The sequence below is a fragment of the Haliotis rubra genome, unplaced genomic scaffold (genome assembly GCF_003918875.1).
Source record: "Haliotis rubra isolate DU_JTF1 unplaced genomic scaffold, ASM391887v1 Scf244, whole genome shotgun sequence".
Lineage (NCBI taxonomy): Eukaryota > Metazoa > Mollusca > Gastropoda > Lepetellida > Haliotidae > Haliotis > Haliotis rubra.
Genome location: NW_025766492.1, coordinates 544,187 through 565,305, shown reverse-complemented (window position 1 = coordinate 565,305; position 21,119 = coordinate 544,187). Strand labels below are relative to the sequence as shown.

At 41.1% G+C, this 21,119-nt stretch overlaps 1 protein-coding gene across 1 annotated transcript; it reads left to right on the top strand.

The window, feature by feature from the left end:
• The first annotated feature begins 2,925 nt into the window (after nucleotides 1–2,925).
• LOC124278973 lies at nucleotides 2,926–13,124 on the top strand. The gene is made up of 8 exons (XM_046714763.1): nucleotides 2,926–3,147; nucleotides 4,340–4,570; nucleotides 5,971–6,062; nucleotides 6,826–6,890; nucleotides 8,202–8,316; nucleotides 8,532–8,587; nucleotides 8,801–8,934; nucleotides 10,236–13,124. Exons 1-8 carry the CDS (start codon nucleotides 2,971–2,973, stop codon nucleotides 10,539–10,541), a joined length of 1,176 nt encoding a protein of 391 aa, XP_046570719.1. The 5' UTR covers nucleotides 2,926–2,970; the 3' UTR covers nucleotides 10,542–13,124.
• Nucleotides 13,125–21,119: the final 7,995 nt, after the last annotated feature.

Below are 21,119 nucleotides of genomic sequence, written 5' to 3'. Positions count from 1 at the left end.
AATCCCATAGAGCCTGGTAAACTTCAGGAGGCACAAGTGAAGATGAAGGTAAGATGCACAGGTATTAAAAAAATGACCACTTATTCTTTAATTGGCTCGTTAATTACTAATCAACATGTGATTACATACATTGTGTAACCATAATTAAGATGTAAATCCAGAAGTACCTCGTTAACTAATTAAGCCGCAATTGGTCAATTAATTGTTAATCTCTGTGTTTATTGCAATTGTTCTTATACTTTTCAGGTCATCTTCATGCGAGGTCTGGGGTTTTGAAATCAAATGATGCAACATGGGAAAATGTTATGAGTATTAAAAAATATAAAAAATAATGTGTGGCCATTTTGACTTTTTGATGTGGCCATTTTGACTAGGGTTTGTGGCCATTTTGACTTTTTTGTGGCCATTTTGACTTTGATGTTTTGTGGCCAATTTGACTAGGACCCAATTATATTATGTCTGCATGTGTCAATAGCTGGATGTATGGGAGTTTACAGGATGGATGAACATGTATACCACGAGACCCAAGGTTTCATTTCCTAGGCATTTGTGATAACAAGTTAATTATTGCAGAAGATTGTTCACAAGTCTCTATTTATTATGTACACAAAACCCAAGAAAAATCAAGAATGGTGAAAAATGTTTTTGAGGGTGTCCAAAAAAAGGGACCAAAGCTTTGTTTGCAGCAAACTACACAAAAGCAGTTGTAAGAAGATAGCACCGTTGCTATGTAAACAAACAGCTGTCAATTGCCAAGCTCTTGTCAAGGTGGACCACATCTGGATACGTATGAATAAAATTGAACACAGACATTTACCAAATACATATACTTATCCCTCAGATGCAATATCCAAATGCTAAGCATTCTGAATCTATACACTAAACGCCAAAAGAAACGTTACCCCCCTTCCTTACTGAATTTCTTAAAATCTGCTCAAGTGAGGATGGAACTATACAATCATTCTACACCTGAAATTGATGCAAATACTGCTTGAATATTGCAACGTTTTGGCGATTGATATTGCTATGTGTAAACAGAAAATGAAAAATTTTTACTTTGCAAGTAAACATGTTAACAAAGATAATTTTAGGTGTTCCAAAACACTTTTTGACAATATCAAAGACACGTTGTACTTGTTTTCACTAATGCAAATCAGCAGAAAATGTTTTAAAACACTGAATCACAGGAATGATTCTTTTACAATGTTACACACTCTACAACTGTTGTCTCTTGTTTTGATAGTTGAAAAATGGTGACTTTAAATGGTTTATCTTTGTCTCAAAGCAAAATTTTATTTCAACCTTTCATTTGGACATCTACATCACTGTTATATGTTTTTTTCGGTATGGTCGAAAATAGGACAATTTAACTCTTCTGAAAAAGATGCATTTCACCTAAATATGTATGCATTTGAGAATTTCTTTTCGTATTTCCATCTTTAATAGTTTTTAATTAATTCATAAAGGTGGGAGGGTAGCGTATGTTTTGGCGTTTAGTGTACAATGGTTGTCGTCGAGATGAACCTCAATGGTGCCTTGTCTTCACGACCTGGCGTCACCCTGGGTGGTCCAGGACGTGTCGGATCCTTCACCTCATTGTTTTCCCCGTATTTTATGACCAAACGACTGGCAACTGTATAGTAGACATTCATTTCTCGACCAACTGTTTCAAAGGACGTACCGGAGTTACGCATACCAATAATCTCCGGCCATCCACTGATCGTCTGCATACCGTAGAGGCAGAAAAAATCATTGAACATTGTATCCAGTGCAGACGAAATACCGACATGTGATACTGACACAGACTGCACTCGTGAACATTCTATGCATGCTCCATAGGGTGTGTTTTGGAGACATATTCCACCAAGTACATTTTTAAACAATTCTCAGATGTATCATCATACGCAAGTTGAAAAGAGTTCTGTGAGAGGTCAACATATATAAGGGTGTTATTTAATAGGTGTATGTATACGTTGAAGCGATTGTTTGTATTCTAACTGCATAAATGACGTTATGAATGACATCAGAATATCATTATGTTCTCGTTTAGGTTATCAGAAGCCCAGTCTGTCTGGTATTCATCTGGGTCATCCAATATGATATGCTATCAAGGACAGCTGTGACTGCAGCGTCACATTAAATGTATGATAACTGATGCCAAGGGTTCTAAACGGTGACTAGTCAAGTCTGATACTAATTTCTACTGAGCTGCCGGGCAGTAGAAATCAAGACAGCATCTAATTGTTGCCCTTTTATATTGAGTGTCGACATATTGATTATGGTGTCTATGGCCTCTTTGATGCTTTGCCCTAAGTACTGTCCTGTTGCCTATAGGGGCTATATCATAGTTGTGTGTTTGGACCTTTAAGTTTGCAGTGTTTTGGTGTGGTTTTTCAACCTAACATTGTTTGGATAACGCTAGTAATGTTGCGGCGTATACTTTCCTTTGCCTGTCAGTTTATTATGATCAAACACATACCAGTTGAGGTTGATCAAACAAAGATGCACAAAATAATCTTTATGACATCATTGGCAAACGTGCCGCGTTTGTATTCTTGAGACTGTATAGAGACCGTATATATATAATATTTTGTCTTATACTTGAATACCAATTTCTATATGCCTCTCAAGAACCTTTTCAGTAAATGTTAACTTATACATCCTCATATTTGATCTAGTAGAGCAAGAAACACATGAATCAGTTTGCTAGAATTGCCAGTTAAAAGGCCACCGTCACTTTGATAATAACAAAATCTTCCACCCAACGATACGCTGGTAGTGGTAAACTTTCGTGAAATAAAAAAAGTAGTCCGTTTTGATTGATTTTGAGACGTGATCAAGTTTGGTCACGTTCCGTTTTAGCTATTACACTGCGCGCTGACATGCGCCTACTACCTACGAAACCAGTTTATAGAAAACCCGGAAATAAACGGAGAGCGCCATATTTAATTTAGATGTAAACAAACCAGCATGTGTTTATGGCCCTGTCGATACTGGCCCTGTCTATGCATTATAGAATTCCTGTCTTACCTGTGCCTTGTGACAGTACCCTTATATGGAGCGTTCACTGGTATTGACGTCATCCTTCGATTTTCACTTCTTCTGTACATCCACAGTGTAATTGTCGAGTACATACCAAGATCACTGGTAAGAAAGTTTGCAAATGTAATTTTGTTTATTTTTTAACGTTAAACGCAACAGTATTACAGCTGTATGGCAGCGGTCTGTAAACAATGGAGTCTGGATCAGACAACCCGGTGACTGACATCATGAGCATCAATCTACACAGATGACAAGAGTCAAGCAAGTCTACCACCATGACCACCCGATGCTGTTAGTCGCCTCAAGCATGAGGTTGCTGAAGATCAATTCTAACCCATGCCTTATCAGAAGATAGAACTAGAAGAGTCATATTCACATTACCAACTCATTCTACTGGCTACCATTCATGGATGGGTGAACAGAGGCATATTTTGAACAAATCCCTTACTACCTAAAGAGACAGGATAAGTCTATGGCCTATATTCACGTTATGGGCAGTGGGTTAGCCTTGAGGTTTTGAACAGGGCAGTTTATCTATTAATATTCATGGGCGGATCCAGGAATTTTGAAGGGGTGTGTATGTGGGTGTAGTTTAGGGTGTTCGAACCGCCTGAACCCCCCCATTGGCTCTGCCATTGTGCCAACGCAAAAAAATCTTCAATGTGGTCTTAAGTCATGTTCAAGGTGTGTGTGTGTGTGTGTTTGTGTGTGTGTGTGTCCTGATCCGTGTGATATTGTTTAAGAAATTCCTTCAGTCTCCTGAATGAATGGATCAATCAGCCTTTTGATTAATCTGGTGGTGGGATAGCCTAGTTGTTAAAGTGTTCGCTCGTCATGCCGAAGACCCATGCAGGTTTGATTCAACACCTAGGTACAATGTGTGTGGCCCATCTCTGGTAGCCCTGTTGTGATATTTTGGAACAATGCAATGGAAAGTAAAAGACACTCACTCACTCTGATAAGGCTGCTTGGCTTGTACACTCCCAAGGTACAATGTAGCCTAATGGTTAAAGCGCTGGTCGTCACTGCAGAAGACCCGGTTCGAATCCCCACATGGGTACAATGTGTGAAGCCCATTTCTGGTTTCCCCGCTCATATTGCTGGAATATTGCTAAAAGCGGTAAAAAACCAAACTCAGTCAGTCAGTGTACACTCCCAAAGGAGCTGAGAATTAAATGTACTTGTACATGAAAAGTGGCTTAAAACTGAACTCACTTACTCCCCTTTTGATTTACCTACACACTAACTCATTGAATCAATAAGTCATTGTCAACGTTTGTTGTCTGGTTTGTTACAGTTTTCTGTCGTCCCATACCTCCAGTTGGGCCTCCTGGTGCTGCTGGCATTCCTTCCCATCAATCTCACTCCGTGGCCAATCGTGTGGCTGTATGACAAGTTGATATGGGCAACAGAACCTCTGTTGCTACTAGCTGAGGTGGTGTTAGTACAAAACTTTGTGATGCGATGCAGCCAGAGGGTTGCAGAGAAGATAGAAGACGAGGGAGAAGAAGAAGGGTTCAGGTGGAAGGTAACCATCGGCTGAAGGGAAGTTGTAACCTAATATTGTTTGATTCTAGCAGAGGGGCGGTGGGGTAGCCTAATGGTTAAAGCATTTGTTCATCACGCCGAAGACCGGGGTTTGATTTCCCACATGGGTACAATGTGTGGAGCACATTTCTGGTGTCCCCTGAAGTGATATGGCTGGAATATTGCTAAATGCGATGTAAAACTAAACTCACTCACTCATTCCAGCTGGGATTTCAATCAGATTGTGGTTATATTCTCTCTTGTTCTGAGGGAATACAAATGGCTCTGTCTTCTAAGGAATTTGTTACAATGAGTTATGTCCCATAACAGAAAACTTTTTGAATACAAGTAAAAGTTTACCCTGATTGTTTCCTGGCCTGTCAACACCATATTGTGCTGTTTGGTTTCACCACGGTCACCATCTGAGATATTAGGCTTTTGTCCCACAGTCAACTGACACACCTTGATATAAGTGGAATATTGTTCAAAGTGGTGCTAAAACCCTTGGTCTCATACATGTTAGATCATCCTGAATTATCCTGGTATTATGTCTAAAAAAAACCACCATTGCTTCATTTTGAGACAGTTTTGTTTTGTTTTGTTTGTTGCACTCATCAATGTCTGTAAATAATTGAGTCTGGACCAGACAATCCAGTGATCAACATCATAAGCGCAGTTGGGATGTGATGACATGTGTCAAGCAATTCAGCAAGCCTGATCACCTGATGCCATTAGTTGCCTGTTATGACAAGTATGGGTTGCAGAAGATGAATCTGTTTTGACCTAAGTAACTTTGCAGGAGGCTTTTTCAACAAATTACAACAACCTGTTACAATAACCCTGTTCTTTCAGGTTTGAAAGAAGCATGAATGTCACTCACCAGTTGTTGACTAGCTTTGTTGCATTCTGTCCAGTGAACATCTTGTTTAGAAGTGATCTTCTGCAACCCATGCTTGTCATAAGTGGCGACTAGTGGACTGGATAGTCAGTCACTGGCTCATGATGACAATCACTAGATTGTCTGGTCCAGGCTTATGTAACAAACCTGGAACATTTCTGAGAGCAGCTTTAAACGACAGCCAACCAACCAAACCAAAGAAGATTTGAGATGTTTTACTCTGGATGATCAAGGCTGTGTTATGAGGCCGGTTAATGTAGTGCTGTAGAGCTGGCTGAAAAGTTGATAATTGGACATATTGGCAATGGGAAAAATTGTTAATGATTTTAAAAACACTTACCCACACTTGTATATATATGCCTCTCGATCTTTATTCTGTTTATCACTTGCTAAGTAATGGTGTTGTTGGAACCTACACAGAAACGTCACTCTCACTGTAATACAGAAGTTGTTCATCCATATATTGCTATCCTTCCTTGTGATGCTGTTGTTTGTGATTCCAGTGTCTTGTCATAGGCATCTCCATGCTGTGCTATGCTGTTGCTGTGAGCCTGCTGTGGAATATCTACAGTGAAGGATCCTCTGTACAGCTGTGGTAAGTGACATATATTCCACAGCATTATATTTATTTGAAAACCCTGTTCAAAGTACAATAAATTATAGTGCTGACAAGATATCCAGAGTTTTGGGGCGGTGGAGTAGCCTCGTGGTCAAAGCTTTTGCTCGTCACTCCGAAGATCATGGTTTGATTCCCCACATGGGTACAAAGTGTGAAGCACAGTTCTGGTGTCCCCTGCTGTAATATTGCTAAAAGTGGCATCAAACTAAACTAACTCACTCACTCTAGAGTTTTGTTTGATTTATTTGACTTATGAAGTATAAATATATTTAAAAGTACCAGTTTTTTTCTGAGGTTCAATAAATATGCGAATAAATAACCCAGTGAAGAAGCTGATGTAGGGCTCTGCTGACCCAGCTCCTCATGGGCTGAAGTTTGCTTTGCAGAGTTGTCTCCCTTAACCTGTTTGTGGCATCCCAGATTTGACTGAATAGTGCTCCAAGTGGTGTTAATCCCATCTCACTCGCTCATGGGGGCAGTGGGGTAGCCTAGTGGTTAAAGCATTCTCTCATCATCGCGAAAAAGTCCCGGGTTCGATTCCCCTCATGGGTAAAATGATATTGAAGGAATATTGTTAAAAGCAGCATAAGACAGTGTAAGACACTCACTGGCTCACTTGATGTGGTTGTATGACTTAGGGGTGTCTTCACCAGCAGTTTCCTATCATGATGGTCTATGATGTGTGCAGGATGTGTGCAGTCACGCCCTGTGTAGACTTGGTGTTGTGTCTGTGTTTCAGGTTGGTGTTTGTGGTACTTCTGCTGTTGGTGGCTGTGCACAACATGATGTGGATGTCCCAGGAAGGTGGGTGGGGTAGGAAGGGGTATTGGGGCTGCTTTCCGCACAGAAAGTTTGGATGTCCGTCCCAGGTGGGTAGGGTAGGAAAGGATGGGTGGGGGTGGCTGCGCATGACATGATGTGGATGACCAGGAAAGTGTGTGGGGTAGGTGGATGGGTGGGGCAGGTGGATTGGTCTGTTCCATGGATGTGCTTATGGATGTGGCTTATCTGTTGCCATGGATTGGTCCTATCTGTTGCCATGGATTGGTCTTATCTGTTGCCATGGATTGTCCTACCTGTTGCCATGGATTGGTCCTATCTGTTGCCATGGATTGTCCTATCTGTTGCTATGGATTGTCCTATCTGTTGCCATGGATTGTCTGTTGCCATATCTGTTGCCATGGATTGTCCTATCTGTTGCCATGGATTGTCTATCTGTTGCCATGGATTGTCCTATCTGGTCCCATCTGTTGCCATGGATTGTCCTATCTGTTGCTATTGTGGATTGTCCTATCTGCTGCCATGGATTGTCCTATCTATCTGTTGCCATGGATTGTCCTATCTGTTGCCATGGATTGTCCTATCTGTTGCCATGGATTGTCCTATCTGCCCATGGATTGTCCTATCTGGTGCCATGGATCCTATCCCATGGATTGTCCTATCTGCCATGGATTGTCTGTTGCCATGGATTGTCCTATCTGTTGCCATGGATTGTCCCATCTGTTGCCATGGATTGTCCTATCTGTTGCCATGGATTGTCCTATCTGTTGCCATGGATTGTCCTATCTGTTGCCATGGATTGTCCTATCTGTTGCCATGGATTGTCCTATCTGTTGCCATGGATTGTCCTATCTGTTGCCATGGATTGTCCTATCTGTTGCCATGGATTGTCCTATCTGTTGCCATGGATTTCCTATCTGTTGCCATATCTGTTGCCATGGACTGTCCTATCTGTTGCCATGGATTGTCCTATCTATCTGTTGCCATGGACTGTCCTATCTGTTGCCATGGATTGTCCTATCTGTTGCCATGGATTGTCCTATCTGTTGCCATGGATTGTCCTATCTGTTGCCATGGATTGTCCTATCTGTTGCCATGGATTGTCCTATCTGTTGCCATGGATTGTCCTATCTGTTGCCATGGATTGTCCTATCTGTTGCCATGGATTGTCCTATCTGTCCATGGATCTGTTGCCATGGATTGTCCTATCTGTTGCCATGGATTGTTGCCATGGATTGTCCTATCTGTTGCCATGGATTGTCCTATCTGTTGCCATCCCTATCTAACTGTTTGTCCCATCTGTTGCCATGGATTGTACTACCCAGGTATAATCAGCTGATGCTGCCTTCTGCAGTCTGTGTACGGATTGTCCGGTTGTGGTGTTATACGCCATGCTGGAGGAGACGTCACACATCCGAGCACCGCTGCAACCACCACCTTCATGGAACAGGTCAGATGTTGTTCAGCAACAGAAATTAAAAATTTGTGGCAGTACTGATTACCGGATTGGATAGCAATTGCTTCTGAATATTGGGAGTATTTTCTTTATTGCAGTTTTATCATAGTGTCTGGTAATGACTGCAGTTTAATGATGAATGGGACTTGTTTATTTTAAATTGATTGTTGATAAGGTGCGTGATGATCTTGAAACATCTCATGTTCTAGATACTACAGCAAGTCTCTGGCTGACATCTTCATCTCCATTCTCAACATGAGGGCAGGTACGTTTTGGCGGACTAAATTATTTTATTGTTTTATGATGATGATGATTTGGAGATTTCACGTGCACTTTCTGACATATGTGTATTTCACACACAGTGTTGTTTCATGTTTTAATTCTGTTAATATATGAATATTAAACACAGATGATGTACAGATGATGTAAAGCAGCCCTGCTACCCATTCACTCACTCACTCACTTGTATAATCTGTAGATACTGCAATGAAGGCTGTGTTATTCTTCAAGAAATTCCTGTCACCATTCTTCCTCCTCTCTGTCATCATCCGCCTTTACTGCATCCTGTTCATCGTCGACAAGGTTACCAAGAATTTCACACAGGGAGACGAGGTATTCTTTACCATCTTTCTTGAGCTAAAATGGAACACTGAAGTCACTATTGATACCCTGAAGTGACTGTTGATGAATTGAAGTCATGGTTGATATGATAGAGTCACTATCAATAAAATGAAGTCACTATCGATAATAAAGGGCAGTGGGGTAGCCTAGTGGTTTAGGCTTTTGCTTGTTATGTGAAGACCCGGTTTCGATTCCCCACGTGGGTACAATGTGAAGCTCATTTCTGGTGTCCCCTGCCGGGATATTGCTGGAATATTGCTGGGATATTGCTGGGATATTGCTGGACTGGAATATAGGAGCTGGAATACTGGACATCCTGGACTATTCTAATATATCTGATAAAATATATCTGGAAGTCATATTGCTGGAATATTGATGTTGGGATATTGCTGAAGTTGGGATATTGCTGGAATATTGTTGGGATATTGCTAGAATATTGCTGGAATATTGCTGTGATATTGTTGTATTGCTAGAATATTGCTGGAATATTGCTACAAGAGCAGGAAAACCATCCTCACTTGATACAGAAGTCACTATTGATGAAGGGAAGTCACTACTTCAAAGCACTGATATGTTAAAGTCATTGTCAATAAACTGAGGGGCAGTGGGGTAGCCTAGTGGTTAAAGCGTTGGCTTGTCACTCCGAAGACCCGGGTTCGAATCCCCACATGGGTACAATGTGTGAAGCCCATTTCTGGTGTTCCCCGCTGATGTTGCTTGAATATTGCTAAAAGCGGCATAAAACCAAACTCAGTCAGTCAGTCAGTCAGTCAGTCAATAAACTGAAGTCACTATCACAATACTTCCTTCAACATATAAGGTATAAACTATATGGTATATAAACTATTAATTCTAACTATGTTATGGGCGATGGCATATCCAAGTGCAGGGGTGGAAATAACCCATTGCCCGAGGCCCGAGTCCAGTGTTTTTATCTGTCGGGCAAGCAAATGTGTATATCACACTGTACCGGTGTCCAGTTGATATTCCAATGTTAATTATGTTGATTATTTAAAAAATCAACAAGAAAACGGCCGGTATAGTGGAAAAATTATCAGGGCAAGTGATTTTACATGTGCCACTGGCAATTTTAAAGTTATTTCCACCCCTGAAGTGGTTAAAGAGTTCACTCAGTTTCACATGGGTGTACAATGTGTGAAGCACATTTTTGGTGTCTCAATCGCGATATTGTTCGAATAATGCTAAAGTTTCATAAAAACCTACTCACTCACTCACTCTAGGCATGTGACAGAGGGTGTGTCCAGGATGTGTCATGTGACTCATTGTTTCAGAACAACGTCACCCTACTGGACGACATTGATGCTGACGAGTCCATCATGTCCATGTCGCCATGGAAATCCCCCCTCATCCTCCGGCTGTCTGTCATCTACATGTTCACCCAGCTGACGACCATCTTCCTGTCAGAGTGCAGCGGTGGCTTCCTGTCTGGCTTGTCCTGGCTTGTTGGGCAACACAGCATCTGGCCCACACAGATCCTCCTGGGCCGCATGTTCCAGGTGGCTGCCGTCAGCGGCTTCTACATGTGGAGGCTTTACTGTGCCGACGACTGGACCTGGTCAGAGTGGCTGACCCCTTGAGTGACTGACTCCTTGAGTGGCTGACCCCATGATTTCTTTCCTAGTATGTGAGCAAGTGGCTGACCAATGTGTGGCTTTGAGTGAGTGAGTGAGTGAATCTTAATTGTTTTACTTTTAATTTGAATGTTTGGACCAAAATTATGTAAATTTAACCGATAAAAACCCAAAGACTCCTCAAAGGATGAGTTTAAGATTGTTATGTCTCTATGTACATGTACAGAGGTCAATATGATTTACCTCCTCAGACCCTATAGTGGTTGTAGGAGCTATCTAAGATAATGATCTGGCTCAGTGTACTAACTGTATGGTACATTGAACTTGGAGTAGTTGACTTGCAGTATTTGATATTGGTATTTGATACCTTTAAGCAGCATTTCTTGTAAGTAGCACAAAGATGATTGCAGCTACAATGATAACTGACAGATGTTCAACAGCTGTGGGGGGTGGGGGGTGTAGATGCGCCCCCTCTGCCTATGAATACAGCGTTATCGCCACTTTGTGAAACCGCCCCTGACTTCAATGTTTTGGGGTTTATGGTGGTTTAAACCTAAAAAAAATGTGTGCAGATTTTGTAAATCCGAGTAATCTGATTCTGAAAGGAATTCGTGTTTAGTTGTTTGTGAAAATATATGCTCCGAGTGATGAAGTGGATGGCCTGTTGGTACCATACTGGGTAACAGAGAATAACGGATTTGTGGTCGGAATGACGGAATGCGAAATGTGTTGTAAATCTGCCGGTAGAATTATATCTGTATGTTTTGTTGGTCTCGAAAGACCATTTTCTGCAATGGATTTCAGTTTCCCATGGAAATGGGCATTGGCTGGTGTAAACTGTTTGTCTCTTACATTGTCAGTGTCTGCAAATGACGTTTTTTGCCGATCTTACAAGTTAAAGAGAATGTGTGTGGTACTCGATAGCTTGGTTGGGAGGTGTTTTTTTCCACATCTTTGAGAAATGTTCTTTGGTTGGGCTTCAGGCTTAAAATTGCCATAATTTCGTGCCTAGATTTTCAGGCATAATGGCTTTCATGCTGATGCGATCATAGTTGCAGTCTGGAATTAATACAAATTATATTTAAGTGTGTAAATTTACTAAATTATGCTTTACTAAAACTATTTATTTGTTTTATTTCTTCAGTAAACAAAACTATGCACACGGTACATCAGTCTAACCCGATGTACATATGAACTAGGTCATTGATCAGCTGATGAAAAAAAGCACCCCAAAAATAATGCATGGAGTTATCTCCCTTGGACCACAGACCATTTCCTTGAATGTTCTGGAATGACAGTTGGGCCAAGCAGACACGGTGAAGATGATAAACTACTTTTCCAGAAATCATTTTGATATATATTGCATGTTGACTTTTCACTTTATGATAGGCACTAGAAAATGTTAAAAACTGACCAGGCTGTACATTGGTACATTTTAACACTCCATTTGGTCCGGATGTATTTTTTTTGTTGCTGTGGAATGACGTCAGCGCCCTAGTCCTTTAGATCAGTTTCAGTGAGTTTTCTGAATCGTTTTTTCGGGTAGGGGTTGTAGTTTTGGTGGTTCATGTTCGACTTCATACCTCTGGATGACGGCCATTGTCTCCAGATCAAACTCTTCGTCCAGAAAAATATCCATATTTGCCAAACACAGAATATCATTTAAGACACCGGAATTCGTGTCAAAACAGTCTCAATGTATCCAAAATGAAAATCGCCGTAGATAATATTTGCATCGGCCATTGCTAAGCTGAAGCAGACGACTGACACTGTAATCGGGCAAATGCGTTTAGTTGTGAAAAATACACTTGTTGTATGTGAATTATGTGTTAAACATAGAATGATTATGCGTGTGACATTAATAAAAAGTCTGTTGAAGTTTTCATTCATCTATTTGTATTTGAGGCTATGCATGTCACGTACTTGAAACCAGGAATGTGGAACACGTCCAGTTTGTTCGCTAGTGGACGTGGCTCATGTTTTTTTTTGTTTAATGGAAACATAAACACAAAATATGTTGTGTTAACCAATCACTTGCAATTGCTTTATTAAAAATATACTTCAACATTTTTGTGTATATAGAGGTATCAAAGTAAAACCGGTGCGCACACTGTGCAAATACGCATAGCACCTCAAAGTCACACTACCCTATGACGTAATTTGTCGAATTTTGTTGCTTCATCGAAATAATGCATGTGACGTCAGCCAAGGGGTGGTACATATTAGGTGGGACCTGTCTCTCATATCGCAACATTCGCAATTTGACGACGCTCAAAGGGAGCCGGGAACCAGCTTTTAAAAGCGTAATTATTATAAGGTCCCTTCAGTGATGGATCAACTCTACACGTAATGTCTTGGAATAAGCCAGGCCATGTCAAGTGTCCAGTGTTTGTTTACTAGATGTACCCTGCAGTGGCCCAATCATCACTATGCACGCATTGCTTGTTGTATACCTTGTTCAATGTTCACGTGTTTTATTGGAGACGAGGCAGACGTGATTGTTTCAGAAAGATGTAGATTCACGATCTGCTCGTCAGACGGGCATTACTGAATGACGTGACGGAACAATAAACCATGTTTTTCATAAGATCTTTGACTTCTCTTCCCTAATGTTCATCATAGGCGGATCCAGAAATGTCCAAAGGGGAGAGGGGGTGTGAACACAACCTTGGCTCTGCCATTGCAAAACATTAACTTCAATGTGGTCTTTAGTCATTTCCGGAGGGGAGGGGGAGAGAGGTGGGTGGTGGTGGTGGTGGTGGTGGTGGTCTGTGTGTGTCCGAACCCCTGAACCCACCTCTGGATCCGCCACTGGTCATGTAGAGTGGATTGGGCAATATGACCCTCTCGGACTCAAGGCTTCAAGGGAATATCCACTGTACCCAGGTTTTTATTAGGTTCTGCAATTATCCACTGGTTAAATAGGATTTACATACTGACTGGCAACTTTCACTCGCTGTGGAAAAATCGATGTGACAAATGCGTGTGGTCTGTTTGGGTACGGGGTGAGTGAAGGTGCTCACTAAACAAAAACACTGAACAAAGTCATAATGTCAATATTATTTGTTTGTTGTTTATCAAAGAGCTATATTCTGGTGGTTTGTAAATAATCGCGTCTGGACCAGACAACCCAGTGATCAACATCATGAGCATCGATCTACGCAGTTGGGATAAAAATGTGATGACGTGTCAACCAAGTCTGACCTCCCGATCCCGTTAGTGGCCCCTTATGACAAACATGGGTTGCTGAAGACCAATATTTATTCTAACCCGGATCTTCAAGGGTCAACATTACATGCAGTAATGATACAAGTTCAGCTGCACTCGCAGAGGGCTTGGCATCGATCCAGAAACACAGTAAGGATTCCAAGTTAGGAGTTGTAGTTTAATACGACTCCAGACTCGGTGTCAAATATAAACCCCTTTAGCGAAGAAAACCAGTGAATGGAAACGGCATAGGAATACTCCGTGGACCATTTTATGAGCATATTGCGTGAGTCAATATCTTTTTACCCCGCATTTAGTAATCTTCTAACAATCATGACATGGACACTGGACACACTCGTCACGCTCGTCACTTCGGCGTCCGCTTCAACCGCGAGACAACCCTGCCGCCCTGCACTAATCAGTCCTTCCTGCCGGTAATATCGGTGAGCTCCCTTGGGTGAAGGTAACTTGAATCAGTAACTATTCGGGCAGATCAATCAGTGTAGCGAATCAAACCTGGGTTTTCGACGATCCGAGTTATTGAGTGCAGTATTGAAACAAATGGGGCGGTAGGGTAGCCTAGATAATGAATGATCGTTCTCTCGTCACGCCAAAGACCCGGGTTCGATTTCCCACATTTCTGGTGTTCCCCGCGGTGGCTAAATGCGGCGTAAAACTAAACTCACTGAAACAAAAGGGACAGTATTTGCAGATAACAGAAAGTTGAGGACACCCTGATTCTTTCATTTACAACAGCTAATCTGTTATGCCATGGCAAACTCATCTGAGTTTGAGAAGGTAAAACGTCAAACTGTGTGCATCAGATAAAGTTGCAAATATTACTTTGCGAGAAGACATATTTAATGAACAAGAGTTTGATGTGTGACACAATGTCAGCAAACATCACGTGACCAAACAATACCTGATCAAAGCTGAAACATGGGGAAATCACAAAAACAAAATAATTGGATAGCTGCTAAAGGAACATCGTTCCCCTCTTCAGTCATTCTCTTCCCACAGAGGTTACTTGTCATATCCTCCTACGAACCTCTGTTCTAATACGACCATATTTCCCGGTTCTCGTAAAATCCCCTAGCGGCAAGAAAATCGCAACACGAATTATCTCCTTTCTTTCTATCCAATCAGAACACGTGTTACATCGACTCAAAACCAACTTGAGTAATGGAAGCAAATATGGGGCCACAAATATCCCTCCTCTGCGGGGGACGGGTGTTGATGTGACACACAAGACATTTAATGGCTAGCTTTATTAATTATTACATCACGTATATTTCATATTCAGTTGCGATAAATGCATCACTGAATTCATCACACATTTTAGTATCAAAAAGAAATGGTCTTTGTCACTACAATCAGGTGTTTAGGTGATTTGAAGCGAAAGATATTGGGCATGAAAACGAACGCTGTGCGCGAAAGACACTGTGTAAACAAAGAAAGACACACTTGTCCATTTTCAACAAATTTCAGACATCCATTCGTTTATTCGTAGCATGCATAATTTCAATACTTTTAGAACATACATGGAAATAGTATCGTAGCAAGAAATAGCAAATTAAAAAAATAGATACAATACAGTAATGTGATATGTTTATACGAAATTGTCTAAGTTTCTGTGCAGCGTGATGCCATGACTGACCGAAAATCTCGCAGAACGACAACGGTAATGATCGGCATATATGCATTCTTCTCTCACATGCAATGAAAACGATAAAACATATAACAATACACAGATAGTCAGAATCATTCTGATTACTTACATCATACATTTATATATAAACGATCCCCGAATCAATGGAAAGGTCCTCGCAAAATCCTGTGTACCCATGGTAGCTGATCGGTTCCATGCCCTGCAGATCACGCCTTTGCTGACAAAACCCCAAAACGTTTGTAGCGTGACGTTGTGTTGACTCTGCTTCAAGCATGCCAATGAATTCTCGTTCCTTAATGACATCCTTGACGCTGAGGTGGCATATTTGCATTCATGGTGCGATCATCAGCAGCAAATGATATGCAACAATTCTGTAATGATACACAGGTTTTCATGCACCTTGTGTACATTCTGTTCGTGACTGCATGCCTCCGCGCGGTCATTATTATTTATTATTATTTTTTGTATGATATTTATATAACGCACATATCCACCCAACTAGTACATGCTCAAGGCGCTGTTTTTCCCCTCGATCATTGGATGTCAATTTCAACAGCACACCGTATTATCATTCTCAACTCCCTGGGGAGTATACAACTCGTGCAGCCACTAGGCGAACCAAGTTAATTATAATGTGACGTTCCCATCCTTACAAGGCACCCATTGGCAGCTGGGTGGACTGGGACACATAGTCACAGCATTTTGTCCAAGTTTCACTGCACGTTGCTGTACTGTTCACCAGGGGTTGTGACAACACAGAAAGAGTCTGCACACAAAGTTGACTCCAAGGTTTTACACCCGGTCACAGGTGGGCTCGAACCCGACACCTCAAGCTCGCTGGATCACTAGCCTGGCGCCTCAGACAGCTCGCCCACCACGCCCCGATCAAACTGAGGTCCAGTAGGGTTTTGCCAATCTTTTGATATTTTAATGTTTCTTGGAGGATCTTTGATGTCATCAAGACTTAGTTCTTACTAAGTTCTAAACACTTTGTTAATTAACTGTTGTAAGATGAAATAATTGGCTTCTTCTCAGTTTTTTAGTAGTATATGTCGTTTATAGCTCATTGTCAAAGGGTCTTATGTCGTGGGTTTCGTTGTCCGCCAGACCTTCCGTGCTGGAGTAGCACTGTAGTTAAAGTGTTCGCTCGTCACGCCAAAGACCCAGGTTCGATTCCCCACATGGATGCAACAAACGAAGCTCATTTTTGGTGTAGCCCTATCGTGACAATTCTGGAATATTGTATAATCGACATAAAACCACACTGTTTCCATCCCGTCAGTCCCACCCATAGTATTTTTTCCATGTCCCTGACGGCAAACGAACGTTTCAGAAATTCCACGATATAGGGATGACCAGCGAATCACTGAGTGCCACATTGTTATTTGAGCAGTCATTTCCCAGACGAGAGAACATCCCACTATCGCAGGAACTTTGGCAAAGAAAAGTATCAGCTCGTTAGAGTCATAAAGTTTCAGACGTCTGATCATGACTCGTTGTAATCTAGGTCTGTTTGAAGCTGATACACAAACGTTCTTGAAATTATTTGTGCCTTGTGATGAAACCAGGCTCCACCGCTTCCAATAACAATGAAAACAGTTTTCAAATAAAATGAAAGACATTCATATCATTATCACTAATGAAGGCAAAGACGGTCTTATAAGACTGTGTGCATTATTATAAAAACAGATGCGTATCATACCGCTGCCATCTAGGTGACAATACAGACGGTGAAAAGTAGTATGGCATCATTTTATTGGAACGATAATGCATCACGTTCCAGCTCAAACTTCACTGGGGGCGGTGGGGTAGCCTAATGGTTAAAGCGTTGGCTCGTCACGCCGATGACCCGGGTTCGAATCCCCACATGGGCACAATTTGTGAAGCCCATTTCTGGTGTCCCCCGCCGTGATGTTGCTGGAATATTGCCAAAAGCGGCGTAAAAACCAAACTCAGTCAGTCAGTCAAACTTCACTGATAAAGTCAATAAAGACCATAACCTCTTGGGGCGGCTGTAGCGGCAACACAACGTCTCATGGTAGGATGTCCTGTCTGACCGGTACCTTTGGTCAAAGAGTGCTCGCCCAAGGTCTTGCAAGGTCTGATTCGTCTGCTCTCTTCCCAGCTTATCCGGGTGTTCAAGTCTTGGGAATGGGAAGGCCAGCCCCTGGCATCAATATTTAAGAATTTGGTCAATGATGGTCACGCCCGATATTTACTATGTTCACTGAGTTGTTCTACCGCCCTTTTTTAGGACGTGTGATTTTGTGTCCGGTGTATAGTGCATAGGCGCCACTAGCTGCATGGGAAGTCTGTCTTCCACATGCACTAGGCTGTTATGTTTGGGCGTTGTTTGAGCACCCTTGATTTTCGCTGTTTTTGAAAATGTTTCATTTCACTCAAACTCAACGAATATTGAATCAGTTGCTTCACTGCATGTTCCAACATGTCGTTTAAGGTGCCAATTAAGCACACAAAAAGTTGTATTTACCTTAGAGTATAAATGACCTCACCACGTTTAAGTTTATATATGACTATCACATTTTAGGGTGTTCCCATACTATTTGTTTGCAGTATAACATGATAATCGGTTTTCGAAAAATCACTATGTCGTACCTTCTTCAAATCAGAAGTTTTCATCTGCAATAAAATCAAATTATGAACGCCCATCGCCACTTAGAAAACTTTAAGATATTCAGTTTTATAATGTTAATCCCAGCCAGACAATCCAGTGATCAACAGCATGGGCCTCGATCTACACAATTGGGTTACGATGACATGTGCCAACCAAGTCAGCAAGCCTGACCACCCGATCCTGTTATCGCCTCTTACGACAAGCATGGATTGCTGAAAACCAATTCTAACCCGGATCTTCACAGGTCATTTAAATGAGATAAAGGTATGCGTCTCTTTATACTCTACTTCATGTTTCAGCATGATGGAAAACATCAAATGTTGAATGAGGGACGTTGGAATTTAAAAGATGAAAATAAAACAAATCTACCAAACTACCTCCTGCGAATCATGGCCGAGAATATTATCTTCCCTCAACTAGGAGTTTTAACAACCAATGTTTGCACCATCACTGATATTTTTATTTTAATAAACCCGAGGTTGTATTTTGTTATTTCCTTTGGTCATAGTTTTGTTTACATGACTGGGAATTAATTGCCAGTGTTCCTAGCGTGCTAATATTCATTTCATTCCAACTTGTTCATGACGCGGCATGACAAAAGAGAGTTTTATTTCAACAGCGTCAGAATCATTTGATTGTGTGTTTTCACATCAAACATTGAACATAAAGCGATCATCTTATCGAGCACTCTAACCGCTCCGGCTCAACTTCAGTTTATATTAATTATGATATGGAATTCCTCATTGCTCGGCATTAATAACGGAAACTTCTAAGAACATCGTTTGTTGGAATATCTTAATCAATGAAGCTATTTCGTTGGTGCCTTTGAAGTAACCATAACTTCCCATGCTATTTCATAACCATGCTTCGTGCTCTCAGAATTTCTTATAATTTGATAAGTCCGGACGGCTAATCTAATAGCGCTGTTTCTTCATGAATGTCTTTTTCTGCTCCGGAGGAGCCTTTAGTTTGGAATCAGGGCCAACTCATGCCCCTCTTTGTTGTCCGTGTTAGTTTAGATCCACGTTAATGACTTCTCCCTAGCGTAAGTAATTAACCAATTGTTATCGATCTCAAGGGTCACGAGTTCAGGGAGCAGTCAGTGCATTTTGTGTTTTTATCAGATTTGCGTGGTACTTAGAGAATGGCCCTTTGGTCGTATTTAACAGGATCCTTGGACTAAGTGGACAGATCTGCATAGCAGTGATACGTGTTTGACTTGTGACACGAGATCTCAGACCGCATCACACGTGATCCAGAGTACAACTACGTTCAATTTGTGAAGACGTTCCCAATTACCGGTGTCTCTTTTAACTGATTTGGCATCCTCGAAGACAGGACACTTGTTAATCATATTTTATTCACAAAGTGAAAAGGATCAGGGGCAGATTGTTACAACTTCCAAAACCCCTTTCCAAGCTCAAGGATATTTGCCATAGCAAATTACACCACAGGCAACTATTAGAACCATACACGGAATAATATAGACAGTAAAGGAGAAATAATATAATACAAAAAGTACAAGTAAGAGACGTACTAGAATACTACAAGACACACTTTTATAACATGAACGCACCAACTTTAAATCAACTTTAAACTTTGCATATATAGCAATTTTCATGGCCCGTATCTGTGTATTCAACTATTGTATTGATATTGAGATATTTCATTTCATAGTTTTGCTGAGGGTCGGATCTTGATATACAGCACTGAGCCAAGGAAACTTACGTCGACATTTGTAAATAAACACTTCTAGGTTTAGAATAGTGCCATTATAAGAATTTTGAAAATTACGTTCTAGTACCAAATGTGGTAAGATTTTAGTGTAGGTGTTCGGGGATGTCTTTAAAGGAATTGTATTTAGTGAGTTGGACAATAAATTATTGTACGAACTGTTAAACAATACCTTTCATACCTTATTTTGAATACCCTCCTCATAGACGGAACGTATTATACCCAAGTCTCTTTCATATAGTAAGGGGCGATGATGTAGCCTAGTGGGTTAAGCGTTCGTTCGTCACGTCGAAGACCCGGGTTGAATTTCTCACATGGGTGTGTGACGCCCGTCTCCTGTCGTGATGTTGCTGGAACGTTGCTAAGGGCGGCATAAAACTACACTCACTTCACAATTCCTTATCGTAAATATCATACAAGCATTGTATTATCCCTAATCAGTTATATTTCCGATAATCGAAACATACGATGTTAAGCTACACTTCATCGTATAATGACATTATAAAGCACATGGTGATAATAAATAGATCAAGAGGTATTTGCAGTCACGATGTAAGTTTGAATACCGGTATATGAATATGGAAGCATCGCCAGTAATTTGGTCGTCTCGCCGAAGATTCTTTCCCCCCACACGTGTAATGTGCTGTGGCTTGAATAGTACTAAAGGCTGGGAAAAGAAACACCATAAAAAAAACCAAACCCAGCAACCCCTCCCCTCCCCGAAAACCCAACAAAGCAACCCCAAAACAACAACAATCAAAAAACAAAAAAGAACACCCAAAAAACACAGACAAAAAACAAAACGAAAACAAACAAACAAAAAACAACAACAGAAAAAAACCCACCCAAAACACAAAAACAAACAAAACGAAACACACAGAGCAAACAAACGTAACATACCACAGTAATTAATTCCTTGGTGTGAACACAAACCGTGAACAAGTAATGAAACCAGGTTACTAGGAATGCCACGAGTTATCCCCCTTTAGCCATACACCTGACGGAGTTCCGCGAACGCTCGTCCGTTTTACTGGCATAAGCAAATGTTATGAAGTTATTACGTGTACCGTTTTTTATGACGTGTAATTACTAATAACTGCACGTGTTCTTTCATAAACATGTCACTGTGGAGGAAAAAGGTTTACACCTACACACCGCGCTTTTGCTTGGCTTTCCACGATTTCAATACAACAGAAATAATTGCTTTGATTCATTGCCAGGTAGAATTGCACGAAATTCGGCATTTTGTCAGCATTCCTGCAAGATATAAATGACTATTGAATAAGGTTCTACCAAATATAGGAATACTTTCTGAAATGTTTACGTTTCACTTTACAGC